Raw genomic sequence first — 14145 nt, forward strand, 5'->3', positions numbered from 1 at the left:
CGTCTCCTGTCTTAATAAGAGGTAAGGTACCAACCTACCTATCTACCTGTACTACCTTATATGTACCTTAGGTATGTACTTACCTACAAAGGTACCAGGTAGCGAAGCATCGAGTCTGCTCTGGGGAGGATTGCACCTGACCGCACCGCACCTTCCCCCTCCCCGGATTCCGGCACTCGCATTGCCGTACCTGAGGCGCGGGGTCTCTCGTGCTTGGCCACGTCGATATCCACTACACCAAACAGCCCAAAGTGACGCCCATGCAGATAACAGCCAGCTGCTGGCCAGCCACCCACCACAAGAGATGCCGGGGTAGCATGCCCGCAATTTGCTGCAGGCCATGCAGTCGCGAGGTTCGTCCCGGATTCAGGGAACTGGCGCGCCCCGGGGGGGAGGGGGGGAGGAGGGGGTCAAGCCGCTGGGCATCAATCAATGAATCGGTAATTTGGTGCTGCCGGTCATGCCGTGGGTGCGGGCGAGCATGATTGGAGGCAGAGCAAACCGCCAGTCATCCGTGTCACCAACCCGGGACGAATTGCAAGAACGCCAGCACCACCGGGAGGGCAGCGAGACTGGCCAAAAACCACCTGGCGCGTCTGCCACAGAGCCTCATCAGCATTGGGGTTCGAGCAAACTTCCCCGGGCCTTCAAGGTCGCTGTCGGCACGCCGCAGTCGCTGGCTTGGCCTCTCATGGCTCATCCCGTTATGAAGGTGAGCGTCGGGTCGGCACAGCTTCGCACAGCTTAGAGCCCTGAGATGAGAATGCTTCGGGTGCGGTTGCTGAGTGAACCAGCCAAGTATGTCGGTAGTGGGCATTACATCCACTCTCGCAATCGCCGTTTATTTTAAGCTTCGCCCGACGTTGGACTAAGCTCGGTGAGGCTCGTGGCCCCTGCCTGTCAGGGCGCATTTACATCTACGGAATTTGGGAATTGTAATTTTGAATCTGCTTAGTGTAAGTGGCTGGGGCATCAGGTCAAGATTTCTGATATAATTCTCAATACCCGCTCGGTGCCGCCGGTTCTTTGAGCTCCCCAGTAAACCACATATTGGCCGTCGCGTTCGATCTTTCGAAGAAGAAAAAAAATAATAAAGGGGGACAAATATGCGATTACATTCTCCCCTTGAATTCTTGCGAGCTTTTCTGCGGCCGGCCGGATAACCACCAGGCGAGTGAGCAAGCAACCCTCCATCAGAAAAGGTGGCCCACGAGCGCTGACATCTTCCGTGACGGTCGACTGCAGCGGAGCCAACAACGAGAAGAGATCTTACCATGTTTAGGTTCGCAAGCTACCAAGCAAAAGTAACCTTGGCCAACTCCAGCAGCCGCCAAGTGCTCGCGCAAACTTTCGGTAACCAGCCCGGGCAGTCCAGGGCGGCCGCAGCTGCAGAGGCCCCAAAGAAAGAGAGAGAGAGAGAGAGAGGGAGGGAGGGAGGGAGGGGGAGAGAGAGAGAAAGGAAGAAGAGGAGGGATACCCCGCGTTCTCCAGCCCGCGGGCATGGCAAAGTCCCTGAACTTTGCGGCTCTTCGATTCCTTCGGGCCGTCCTATCCATATGAAGCTTCCGTCTCCCACACCTCCTGCAGCACTCGGAACGCTGTCGCGACGCCGGTCTGCCCAATGAGACCGCTCCGTCCTCATGCACATTCGCGGCCTTCGTGTGCCGGCAACTCTCGACTGGAAACACGACCGGCCATGTGGACTGCTGCCGCTAGACTGCTCTGGTGTCAACCCCGCTTGGGTTTGACGCCGCGTTGGGCGTCTTCAGCCGTGATCGTGCGACGAGGGTGATCCATATAAGGAGCCGGGCATTCAGGGAAGGACTCAACTTGCCTCGTGATGGTTTTGAATATCGCGATCCATCCGAGTATCCATCACATCTTTGGCTCTCTTGCCGGCTTTTTCTTCCCAAAAGATTCTTTGCAGGCCCTCGCCGCTTGTCCAACTTCGCCGACTTGCCCAAACATGAATCTGAACAGCGCCTCGATCGGCATCCGGAGATACGGGGACTTGGTCTTGTCGCAGGAGGGGGGAACACAGCAGCCGCCCCAAGAAGATCCGAGGCCCCCATTCTACACGAGGCCCAGGACACCTCCTCGGCCTAATCCTCCCCCCACGAACGCGGGCGAAGGTCAAGAGACGGACTCGAGTCCGAACCAAACTTCATAAGGCTGAGTGAGCAACGCTTCCATGTGAGCGACCCATCGCAGACACCCCGGCTTTTGTTATGTCCCTTGAGGCGGCGACTCCCGATTTTCAACTCAAAACTAAGACGAGTCCCGCACAGAGCCCGTCCTAGTGTGGAGGCATGCCGACCATAAAGAAGGCCGGCAGTTTCAACTAGCGTTTCTCCTCCCCCCCGACTCGCTCGGTGCGGGAACCGGCAATTTTGAGGACCCGCGTCGAACAAGCGAGATGCGGTCCGGTGGCACAGATTGACCTCACTTTAGTGGCACCAAGTGTTTCCCCTCCCTCCATCCCCTAACGCACGCTTCCATTCGTCGACCACAATGTTCGCCCGTTCACTATCTTGTTTTTGCTTCTCTCACACCGCCCGCTGCAAAGAGTGGTAGGAGCGAGTTATCCGCCCCTGCTGTTGCCGACTTGAGGTCACGAATACCTATACGTATATACCCAGGCTACGTTTTCATCTCGTTTCCATTGCCTGTCTGTTTGTCCTTGGGCTTTGTCGTCTGGTCGTAACTGCATTATCAACCCATGTTCTTTGTGTTCTTACCCTCACGCGGGAGCTACCACTCCAAAAAGGGATCTGAGGCAGGACGTGGGTACTTCAAAAAAAAGGGCGAGCGCGTTCCCGTTTGGAGGACCCGGAGGACCCGGAGGACCAGGAAGAGGACAGCCAATCTGATTCAGAATACCCATCCTTGAAATTCACCAAATTTTCTTCTCTGAGCCGCCGGTGAACTTCGGAACCTTGTTTTAGACGTGAGCTCTTCAAGCTATCAAACTCGGCCAAACCGTCCCCAAGAAGAACCAAACGTTCTATATTACACACGCAACCTCCTCCCCAGTAGACTCGGCGCTTCTCGCTGTCCGTTAAGTGTCCGTTTCCATGCTGCCTAGTGTCCCCGGGACCCGCAGATTATTTCGAGCAAACATGGGAGAAAAGGCCAGGCCGAGGGGTTGATAACACCATAGAAACAAAACAATGTTTCGTACAAAACAAACTACCTGCCTGGAGGCTGCCTTGAACCGAGAAAAACAAAAAGAGAGAGAGTGAGACTTTCAGACTTTGCATGGCCGCCCTAATCTATATCTCCTAAACGGCAGCTACCAAGTCCACTGCTATAATACTCAACTTCATCCTCGTCACCCAGTCTCTTGATGTCCGATGGTCGTAGTTCCTCGCAAAACCCTCTCACATAAATCCCGGTATTCTCGCGTCCTTCGCCGTCCAGTCTTCCAATTCTCCTCTCTGCCGCTCCCCTCTTTCTTCCTTCATTCCAAACGAGGCGCAGGCGCAATCTCGTCTGACCCCCGTCACAGAGCGCTCAAATCCAACGGTACGCTGCTTCCCCTCCCGGCGCGGTACCTTCGCGGCCCGCCGACAAATGGTCTCGGCTTCGGGAAGTGCTCCTCGCCATGGAACCGCCACCGCGAGTCCTGCACGATATACCGCTCGCCGCCTGGCGAGGGCGACGGGCCGCGGCCGGGACTTGGCGTTCTGCCGCCACCGCCGCCGTTGGGCGTGAGAGTGAAGTTGCTTGGGTCCAGCATCGAGAATGTGGACGCACGCCCCGACGCGCTCGAGGCCGAGTGAGAGAGGGACGAAGGAGGGGCGGGCGCTGCCGAGGGCGGGGGAGGCGGCGGCGGCGGTGCCGGGGCGGAGGAAGGAGGAGGCGGTGGTGGTGCTGCAGGGGCAGAGGAAGACGGAGGAGGAGGAGGTGGTGGTGGTGGTGGGGCCGGCGCGGAGGAGGGCGGAGGCGGTGGGGCCGGCGCTGGAGGAGGGGAGCTCGAAGGTGCTGGGCGAGGTGGTGCTGGCGGTGCTGCCGCTGGAGGCGGCGCGACACTGGACGCAGCGCAAATGGCTGCTTGCGCGGCAATGCTCTGGGAAATGCTGCTTGTTGACGCCGACGGCGGAGGGGGTGGTGGCTGCGAACGGGCTGGAGCCGGCGGCGGTCGCGGAGCAGCAGCGGGAGGCGGCGGCGGCGGAGGCGCAGTCGAGGGTGCGGTGGAAGATGGCTTCCGCAAGCCCGGAGGGGGTGGCGGCGGTTTCTTGCCGATTGGAAGGGGCGGGGCTTTCTTCGGCGTGCTTGGGGAACTGCTTGCTCCCGAAGGCGATGGTCTGCCGGGAATAGGTGGGGCGGGAGCTGCGGGCGGCTTCGGGGCAGATCGCGGAAGAGTCTCCGAGTCTGATAGGTAGGAAGCATCTCTGCTCGCTGAAGTCAAAGTTAGCTTTGGCGACGGTGCCGTTGCAAAGAGTCTCGGTGGCTTCTCTCACCCCCTGTGTCGACACCTCCTCCTGTCTTGCGCAATTTTGGCATGCCACCGACAAACAAGCCGGCTAGATGCGGAGGTCCATCCGATCCCGAACTTGGTGGTTGTGCTCGATCGCCTTGATCACTGTTGCTTCTGGCTCGAAGTCCCGGAACGGGAGGGGCGAGTCCTCCGGCTGCCTTGGGCGCCCCCGGAACTGGGGGAGCGCCGAGGGGCGACGGGCCCGGGCTGCCGCCTGACACGATTTTTCCTCCTACTTGCGGTGCGGAACGGTCATTCGTGACGGTCTTTCTCAGCGCTTTCCCCTTGTGGATATCTGCAAGCAGTGCTCCCTGTGGACGAGTTAGCAGGGAAGTATTCGCCGGAAAAGGAGGGCAAGTCAACGGACTCTAGCAGGCGAGGAGGCCACCGATGGGGGGGGCGGAGGGGGGGGAGCTGGTACACCACCCCCCGGGGGCGGCGGCGGCGGTGGCGGGGGAGGGGGAGGCATCGCGGAGTGTCTCTGGGGCTACGATCCGATTTCGATGATGGATCCGAGCGATGATGGTGCGAGTTTGGGCTCGGGAAGCGGATGAACGAGTGAGGAAATGGAAAGTTGGGATTCCGAGTTTGAGGTGTCGACGTGCAACAATATAGCGGCAGCACAAACTCAGGGTTGGCTAGCGAGGATGGAGAAAAGAGCAACAAGCCCGTGATCTTTCTGAGATGCCAAAGAGTAGGTATGTATGGAATAGTGTTGAAGGCGCCTTTTGAGCGCCTGCGTCACCTTCTCTAGGCATGTGCCTTGGCGCCAAGAAGAAACGCGCTGCCCCTAGTCTCTACGGAGTATATTGTACTGTAGATACATACAGTACATACTTACTGTAGTATAAGGAGTACAGTGTAATACGTAAGTTCCTGAGGCACTGCTGTAATCCGTATACTCCGTAGGTATGTAAGGAATACTTGACTAGTGGCGCTGGTATGTGCTAAATAACTAATTCGTACAGTATTCTGTAAATCATTCGCTCTGTACTCTGTAAACTGTAATTCGTACTTCATGCGGTATGCCGATGTGTATACGGAGTAATCCGTAGCCTGTACCGCAACGCGCGAATTGCTGAGTGGTTTGATGAATTACCCCAGTGCATGCAACCAAACGCGGCTTCTGTTCAATTGAGGCGGGCGACCTCCCCCGGTTCGGTTTCGACAAGGATCTCCACCATCGCACTTGCACCGCGGCGCGTTCGAGTGAACTGGGTCTTTGAACATCACTACGAATCCCCATTACATCCTTCCCATCTTGCACCAACGGCATGTTCAGCATCTCACCATCCGCCCGACTGCCGCCAATTCAATCAATTCGCCGAGGATATTATTCTTCTCTCATTTCTTTGTCAGCGGTGCGCATATCCCCTCGGGGTCTGATTTGACTATTTTTTTTTCAATGGCAACTACGAATGCAGTAGCAGCCATCTGAAGCAAACCGGGTTTTTTTTCTTCGCACTCTAATATACGGTCTTCACGGTCGCCGACCATGTTACGTCGACCATACCCGCCCAGCTCGGGGCTGCTGATTTGCCAGGCTTGCGAGTTGGTGCTCAACAAGCCGCAATGGATACGAGTGGGCAGCCGCACTTCAATGGCGCTGCACACGGGCAGACGCTCAACCAGGGCAAACTGGACAGCCCTCAGCTCATCCGCCTTTGGCCGCGCGTTCACAACCTCACAACCGTGCCCAAAAGCGAAGCGGTCACAGGCATCACAGGGTGCTGACGTTTCACACAGCCGCTTTGGCAAGGCGGGCGCATCAGCAACCTACCATCCTCCTGGCCCAGACGCCGCAGCGGTTGCTTCGGCCGTGGACCGCGTCGTCAGGGCATTCATGGCTTCCTCCGGCATCCCCTCGGAGGAGACTACCTTGACGGCGCTGCGAGCGATTGCCCAGATTGATGTGAGGCCGCCGCCAGCTGCTGCAGAGCGTCGGTCAGAAGACGCCGCCGCCGAGACCCGGGGGCCAGCCTCGCAGCTGCTGGGTCTGGATGGCCTAGCTCCCCAGGCCGGGGATGCGGCACGGCCGCCGAGGACCCCCTCGCAACGGTCGCAGGACGTTGTCGACAAGGTCTCGGAAGCCGCCTACACCATTGTCACCCGCCCGACAGTCGTCATCACCCGCACAATTCTCGCCGAGTACGTCAAGCTCCAGGCCCGTCTTGGCAAGCCACAGAGCCTGCCGCAGATCCTTCGTCTCTATGCAAGCAAGCCCACGCCCAAGCTGGTCTCTGGCTCCGTCCAATATGTCGAGCGCAACCCGAACAAGGCAGAGAGCGCAGTCGACCCTGCGGTGGCTGAGGCTGCTCTTGACGCCGCAATCGAGGCCAAGGACCTGGAGGCCGCGATCGGCATCCTGGAGAACACCTACTCGGCAAAGGCCTTCTTGCGGTCCAAGCTCATTAAGAAGGGATTCGTGCCTGGGCTGGCAGCCGCCGGCACGCCCGTTGCCATCTACTATGCCGCTACCCAACTGGCCCAGTTGCAGCACTCGCTCGAACCCAAGGTTGCGACCGGTTTCGTATTCGCCGGCGCCATCTGCTACGTGGGGTTCACTGCCACTATCGGTATGGTCGCCCACTTCACGGCGAATGACCAGATGAAACGAGTGACCTGGGCATTGGGCACACCTCTCCGCCACCGGTGGCTCTACGAGGAGGAGCGCGCCGCCCTCGACAAGATCGCCTGCTCCTTTGGTTTCTCGGAAGAGCACCGCTATGGCGAGGAAGAGGGGGAGGAGTTCATGTGGCTTCGGGAATACATACTCAGCAGATCGATGATTTTGGACGCGGTGGATCTCATGCCGGGCATGAACTAGGTCCCGGCCGCCTGGGCGCAATCAACGTGGAGGGGGTGAGAGAAGACTGCGGCTGACGCTGATGACGGTGACCGGGGGGAACAAGGCGGTTGATTGTTAATACCTACGCGTCGGGAGACACCAACGGCTTGGCGCGCTGCACCGACAGGCGGTTGCGAGAACTCGGATCGTCAACCTCTCGGAGCCCGGCCACTCTTGGCCCAACGACTCCCCTGCCCCCTGGCGCCGCCGATGATCAGCCGTGGGGCGCCTAGACAGCGCTGCCGCACTCGCCGTCGCTGCCAAGCATTATGGAGCGGAAATGGCAATCTTCCCTGTCCATGCCAAACCGCCCGAGATGGGATTCAAGCGACATCCCCAGTCAATTTACTGTGCAAGGCTCTCTTCTGCGGTTGTTTCATGATTTCCGTCCTACACTAAGATTACGGTCATGATGCCCAAGTGGAGTTTTTCCTCTCGCCAAAAGACGCCTGTCACACCCTTGGTAACTAGCTTTTTCCATTGCGACAACGAAGCCATGTCTGGTGGCCTTTCAGTCAGCGCTCCGCTATTCACGACCCCATCAGCACCCGCAGACCAGGGTAGTTTGTGTACACTACTGCTAAGAGCGGCTCCGGGGTTTGCTGCACCAGGGAGATGCAGGCACCCTGCTGATGCAGATAGTTCACCTGTACCCTATAGTATAGCCACATTTTCCCCTTCCCTTACAGTCCTCCCCATGTCACACAATACTCTTCATGTCCTCCCATATAAACTTCGGACGATATCCGTCCCCCGGTCTTATCAAGTAAAGCCATCCGTCGAAGACAAAGATTCCCAACTCCACGAGGGGAAGTTTCAAGCTGATCAAGCACGGTCAAGCACGGTCAAGCCACTCTTTCCTGGCCATCCTGCTTTTCAGCCCAGATATCCATCTCGCTCATTCATTTTCCAATTCCCGTTCCGCCCTTCTACCCTTTTCCTTGCCTCCAGCCTAGAATGGCCAGAGGGGACCCCATTGACCCGGTCCAGTGTGGTAAGCAACAGAGCTATGCCGTCTGGACCCAGGCGAGGAGATCACTTGACTGACGTTGCTGCTAGCCCACTATGCCAGCTTCGCTTCTCACCTGGACCGGAGGTCATTCGACTTCATGTATTGGTTTCTCTTTGTCCTAGTCGTCGTTATGCTATTCCTATCTTCATGGAGATACAGCAGGTTGGTCTCTCCCTCGACGGTCTTCTATTGTCTTGGACTACGTGCCTGCACTGGAAGCTGACATGTCTCTCTCTCCCTCCTTCTTTCTCTTACCTTGTGCGTGTAGCGACCTCGAGAAAGTCCGAGTTCTGGGTCTCGAGCCCGGTACACGCCAGTACAGAAACAGGATGAGGAAATGCATGATCATCTGCGGCTTCTATGCCGCCGTATCTGTTGTGGCTGTCGTCATGGAGGTGTATGCCCTCATGGCGCTGCAGTTTTGTGACGGCGAAGACCTCATGCCGCTGTACTGGTCCACCTGGACCATGATGCAGGTCGGTTCCCTCATCGCCATAGTAGGCATCATGCTCGCCATATTCAACAGCTTGCGCGGGAACAAAAACCCGTACGTTTTTTTTTTTTTTTTCGGTCCCCTTCTACTTTCCCCCCCTTCAGCAGTGTGTGCTACCCCTCTCTCTCTCTCTGCATTCAAGGCATGCGGCCACTGTTCCACTCCTCCGTCGCTTGCTAACTAACATGTGGCATCCGCTTTCCTCCAGACCATGGGCCCTGGCCCTCGGCACGCCCGTTCTCGTAGTAGCAGGCATCGGCCACGCCGTCCATGGCGCCGTGCACAAGCGCGTCAAGCGCGTTCGGTCGATGAGCCGAGGCAGGAGGCGGGCCATGTCTGCGTCGGCCAGCAGCTCCGTCGCCCGGCTGGAGTTGGCTGGTGTGTGTGGTGATAATAGTGGCAGCGGGGGTCTACCCATGAGCAGAGAGTAAGTCTCGAGTCGCGGGACGGGACACAGCCTGTACCCTACGCAGGGCCGCTGAGACAGGGCCCAAGTTGAGGAGGGTTGGGATGAGGCGCGCAGAGAGCTGACTTGAGACATCCAGGCTGACCCTCCGTGCCGACGATAACGATGAGAGGAAAGAGGTCGCCACCCCCGCTACCACGGGGATCCCGGCCCATTTTGTCGGCTTCACCGCGAGCGGCGCGCCCATCTTGAGGTTCGCCGAAGACCCGGGCCGGCTGGAGCCCGAGCGCGCGGTCGTCGTCGGCCAGGGCGACGACGGCCACGTCATGATCGCTTTCAAGAAAGCCATGGCCCTCGCCGGGGACACCGACATGGACGGCGGCAAAGACAACGGCAAGGGAAACGGAAACGGAAACGGAAACGGAAACGGAAATGGCAACTACACCAGCTGGGCGCGCGGCGGTGGTGGCGGATGTGGGTGTTACAGCAACCCCGGCCTGGGCGCCTCGGCGGTGGGCGGGCTGGCTGATTCTGCTCCAACCTCGAGGAGCGGGACCCCCGGGCCGAGGTCCCCTGTTGTCAGGATCGCTCCTCCGCCACCCGGGAAGGGCCCGGGGCACGGGGATTCTCCGGTATGATGGAGGCTTTTCCTTAACTTTTAACACTTGTGGCATCTTTGGTTCTCGTCTCTTGGGTGTTTGGGACATGGACATGCACTAGGATTCCCAGGGCTGGATCTGTTTACTCATGCCATTTTCATTTACTGGTTGGGACGATACGATACGATACTTCTGGCATAGACGGATGGTATGGTACGGTAAGGGTTGAGCGGAACCGGGAGAGGGGGGGGACGGGGACGGGGAGGGGGAGGGGGGGCTATTGCATCAGCCGGAGTTGGCTTTCGGGTTTCAAGGGGCGGGAGGCAACTTCTTTTTTTTTTTTTTTCCTCTCTCCTTTTTGTTTTCTATTTTTATTCCTCGATGGCACTTTGTTTTTGGGACCCAAAGCATGATCAATGATCATCATTAGTACATTTTTGCAACATACAACTTTGTCGAAATCATGACACTTCTAGATGACATGTCCAGGTATGGATGCATGTATGTGATCCGTACATACATACATAGATACATACTTCTAGTGCGCAACATTGCATCTGACACAGCGTCAGACACGGACCTGCTGCGGCCACACGGTTGGCCTGGCCCTGGATGAACGCTCGCCTCGCATGGCCTGGTGGTCTGGTCTGGTCCCAATTCACGCGGTGTATCGGAACACAGCCATTGCAAAACACAGGCCGAGCGGTGTTAGTGTGTATCTTTGACGGGGGCGCCAGGCCATGTGGGTTGTCTCGCTCGGTTGCTTCTGATAAACACTCTCCTCTGCAACAGGTGTCTCACTTTCCATCTTCTGTCTTGTTCTTCTTCTCTCACTTCACGTGGTGCTTTTCAGCCCCTTAATTTTGGGGTTGATATCGGCCAATAAATAGCCTCCCTGCTTTGCAAGACCAACAACCACAGCACCCTTCCCCCCTTTCCCTCTTCCCCCTTCGATCACGCATCTTGTCACTCCGTGTTTGTCCGGAACCCACAAGGAGTCGGCATGGCGCACGCACACGGAAGAGTAGTGTAGTGTGTGGCAGAGTTTGTTTGTTTGTACGGACGGATTATCTACAGTATGTACGTACAGGACAGTAACGCAGTGTAACCACACAGGGGAGCGGTTGAGGGACTCTGCGGCTGCATGTGATAGGTATGCAACAACAACCCGGGACGGAAGACGGATGGATGGTGGTGGTTGGTTTCAAAGCTCAGCCGTCCTCGCGTCCTGTACGTCCGTACTGTACTACGTATGTACATACAACCGAGTAACGTTTCACTAACTATCCGTATTACCGCTCGCTTCATTAATCCCACAAAGAAACACTACATTGCGGGTCTCGCCAGGTACGCTGCAAGCGAGTGTACAGTACACTTTTTACTACTTGTTACCTCATCTTGAAGTGTCCTCCGGACATGGTGCACGCTGTGTGTAGTGGTAGCGTTGTGGAATGAGGATACTGCGCCTCGCAGGGTTGCGCTCCCGCGCGGCGAGCCGTAGCGTCGATCTCGGGAGATCTTGGGTATGTTTCCCAAGCGTTGGGCAGCGGCACCCGATTCGCCACTGATAACAAAAAGTCCTGGACCCATTGGGTTGCATTCCGAGCTAGCCCAACGACACCAGAGGGACAAGGGTTCGTTCACTTCCCGGAGAGAGACCACCTTGGCTGGAAATGGCTGTGAGAGAGGTGAGGCTATTCCCCATACGGATGTGATGTAGTGGTGCCTGCCGACTGATCGCAGAATCTCTCGCTTGGAGGATGGCACGGCGTCCTCCGGAACACCATGTGTGAGCATGTAAATATCTATGTACAGATGCTGAACGGTGTTGAGCACGTGGGGGAAAACGTGGTTCTGGCTCGCTGGTTGCTCGATGTATGTGGTACTTTGGTAAATGTTTGGCGGTTCGGGAGTAGTGGCTGATCAAGGCGCATTGGGGGTGAGGCTTGGCAGGTGAAGAGGAACCCGAGAGAAAAAAAAAATAAGCGACTGACGGCATCTCCGATGGCGATAGTATAAACGTATACAAGTGTAGTCTATCCACTAAGGAACCTCGTGAGTCAGACGGATGAATAACGGTAGATGGGACGTGTAATCCATCCCGGATGGACAGAGAGCTGGGCTGAGACAGCAGGGGAGGTCGAGACGACCCAGCAGGCACGCCGCGTGCCCTTGACCCAGAGCCAAGAATGGGTACAGTACGCGCCAGTAAAAACGCAGTAAAGGACCTTTAAGCTCTGGTGCATAACGGCATTTGCTTGCTGCCTAATGCCTGGCCTAGTTTACCAGGCTTGTCCCAGTTCTCGTTTTCGGTGTTCCCTCCCGGTCGGTTCCACTCTCCTTTATCAGATGCCGCGGCCTCAATAAGGCGCGGTCCCAGATTCTGATATCACTCCAAGAGCCAACTCCTTCAGCTTTGGCGCGGGGATTCAAAGCTTGAATCTTTCCGCGAGCCGCTCCTTGGCGCGCCCTTGTCGTCGTCTTGAGAATGGAACCTCACGTGGTGCCGTGAAAGCAGGGAAGAAGGAGAAGCAGGTGAAATGGTGTGCATGTTTCCATCTACCTCTCATTTCCTTGTTCCTTAATAAGAGGGGTGGGAGAGGTGAGCGGTGGGTCTAGACCCTTCCGGCCCGCCCAACTTGCAAAATCTCACCCGTTGGGCGATCATCGCTGCGAAGGACCGGCCAAGAGGCGCCGTCGGCCTTCGCGAGCGATACCTCGAGCTTGGTGCCCAAAACTTTGAAAGTGGATTTGGAGGGATCCACGGAGCTGTACAACGGCACCTCGGCCTTGTATCGCTTGGGTACCGGGGAATCCGTGGTCGGCAGGTCCAGCACCAGCTTCCGTTCCTGGAACTCAACCTTGGCCGCGTCCTTGTCGATCTTCTTGAGGAAGAAGGACGCGATCACCGATGTTGCGGTTTGGTAAAAGTCGTTCCTGTAAGAGATCATGAGGATATGAGCACATCTTCCGTACCATTCCGCAGGAGGGGGGGAGCCGTGTGATTCCGATGGCGGTCAAGAGCATGTTCCGCCAGTCATTCCCCAGTCTTTGGGCATGTGCAGGCACAGCCAGCCTTGGCTGTCCCTTGGCTGTCTCTGGCCGCCCCTTGGCCGCCGACACACATCCGCCCAACAGACTGCCAAGCACGGTAAGAAAGAAAAAACCAGACCGACTCACCTGACCGTCTCCAGGAGCTCTTCGCCATCAGGGCCCGCGGGAGCCTTGGCTGCGGCGTCTTTCTTCCCGCTCCCGACGAACAGATGCCGATCTTTAGTCTTGCAGCCCTCGATCTTCATGAACTGGTCGAACTCCAGCACACGACGCTTGCAGCAGCTGTAACCCTTGCTCCCCTCGTGGAAGATGGGAACGCCGGGGTGGTGGACGCACTTCTCCCCTTCCCTGCTGGATCCCTTCTTGTAGATGGCGCCGCAGGCCCTGCGCCTGCACACGCGTCCGTCAGGAATTTCCACCGTATCATCGTCCTCCTCGGATTCCGGGGGCGGGGGCGGCGGGGTGGGGATGTGCTGAGGCGCCGTCACTGGCGCACGCGGCGGGGGCGGAGGGAGGTTCGTGGCGTCCTGGAGCGCCGCCGGATCGGCTTCCTTCTTCTCGATCTGGGGCGGCAGATCCGTGGTGCTGTGCTTGCCCTCGGTGCAGGGCTCGATGGCCATGAACTCCTCAAAAGTGAGGACGCGCGGCTTGCAACACTTCCACCCTGCACCCGGAGAACTCGTGGTCAGCTTGGCAGTGACAGGGACGAGCTGACTTGCAGCCCGACCCGGAGGGACGCGGCGAGCGGAGTCCAAATTGCACACTGCGTACCTTTCTGGCCCTCGTGGAAAACAGGCGGGCCGGGGTGGTAGCGGCAGACCTCGTCCGGGTCTGTGTACTCCTTGCCGCAACCACTATGCACGCAGCGTAGCTTTTCCTGCGCCATCGCTCTATTCTGTCTTATTCTCTTGGCTGGGCTTTAATTCTCAATCCCGATCAGGCCGCGAATTCGTTAATCGTGGGACGACTCTGACGCAAACCGGTGCTTAAGAGCAGAAAAATCGGAGCGGGAGGACGGGCATACAAAACATATGTTTCGGACAAGGTTTCCAGGTTGCCCGCCGTATGGAAGCTGTCTCGAAGTCAATGGAAGCTTTCCGCCAAAAAAATAGTGTAGTGCACGATGCTTGCTGGGCCTAACATGGAAGGTGGGGGAGGGGTAACATACATGCTTGACCGGGCTGACCTTTGCAGGACAAGCGGTAAGGAACACCTCTTCGTAAAATACTGTACCGAGCAGCTCCAAGGAAATC

The 14145-nt window shown here is 57.5% G+C and overlaps 5 protein-coding genes across 5 annotated transcripts; 3 read left to right on the forward strand and 2 right to left on the reverse strand.

Annotated features, from left to right (window-relative positions):
- The first annotated feature begins 1926 nt into the window (after window positions 1-1926).
- Window positions 1927-2735, forward strand: MYCTH_110470 (uncharacterized protein). Its single transcript, XM_003659309.1, has 2 exons — window positions 1927-2193; window positions 2289-2735. Exon 1 carries the CDS (start codon window positions 1967-1969, stop codon window positions 2168-2170), a length of 204 nt encoding a protein of 67 aa, XP_003659357.1. The 5' UTR covers window positions 1927-1966; the 3' UTR covers window positions 2171-2193; window positions 2289-2735.
- A 767-nt stretch (window positions 2736-3502) lies between these two features.
- Window positions 3503-4949, reverse strand: MYCTH_99435 (uncharacterized protein; the record flags this gene model as incomplete). The annotated part of the gene is made up of 3 exons (XM_003659310.1): window positions 3503-4401; window positions 4464-4791; window positions 4848-4949. 3 exons carry the CDS (start codon window positions 4947-4949, stop codon window positions 3503-3505), a joined length of 1329 nt encoding a protein of 442 aa, XP_003659358.1.
- A 921-nt stretch (window positions 4950-5870) lies between these two features.
- MYCTH_2296277 (uncharacterized protein) lies at window positions 5871-7522 on the forward strand. The gene has a single exon (XM_003659311.1). The coding sequence runs from the start codon at window positions 6324-6326 to the stop codon at window positions 7305-7307; it is 984 nt and encodes a 327-aa protein (XP_003659359.1). The 5' UTR covers window positions 5871-6323; the 3' UTR covers window positions 7308-7522.
- Window positions 7523-8895: 1373 nt separating this feature from the next.
- Window positions 8896-10093, forward strand: MYCTH_2296279 (uncharacterized protein). The gene is made up of 2 exons (XM_003659312.1): window positions 8896-9260; window positions 9379-10093. Exons 1-2 carry the CDS (start codon window positions 9019-9021, stop codon window positions 9875-9877), a joined length of 741 nt encoding a protein of 246 aa, XP_003659360.1. The 5' UTR covers window positions 8896-9018; the 3' UTR covers window positions 9878-10093.
- Window positions 10094-11519: 1426 nt separating this feature from the next.
- On the reverse strand, window positions 11520-13964 carry MYCTH_2313667 (uncharacterized protein). The gene is made up of 3 exons (XM_003659313.1): window positions 13664-13964; window positions 13019-13556; window positions 11520-12775 (listed from the first exon to the last, which is right to left on the reverse strand). The coding sequence occupies exons 1-3, from the start codon at window positions 13776-13778 to the stop codon at window positions 12454-12456; spliced, it is 975 nt and encodes a 324-aa protein (XP_003659361.1). The 5' UTR covers window positions 13779-13964; the 3' UTR covers window positions 11520-12453.
- Window positions 13965-14145: the final 181 nt, after the last annotated feature.

Source organism: Thermothelomyces thermophilus, chromosome 1 (assembly GCF_000226095.1).
Source record: "Thermothelomyces thermophilus ATCC 42464 chromosome 1, complete sequence".
Taxonomy (NCBI): Eukaryota; Fungi; Ascomycota; class Sordariomycetes; order Sordariales; family Chaetomiaceae; genus Thermothelomyces; species Thermothelomyces thermophilus.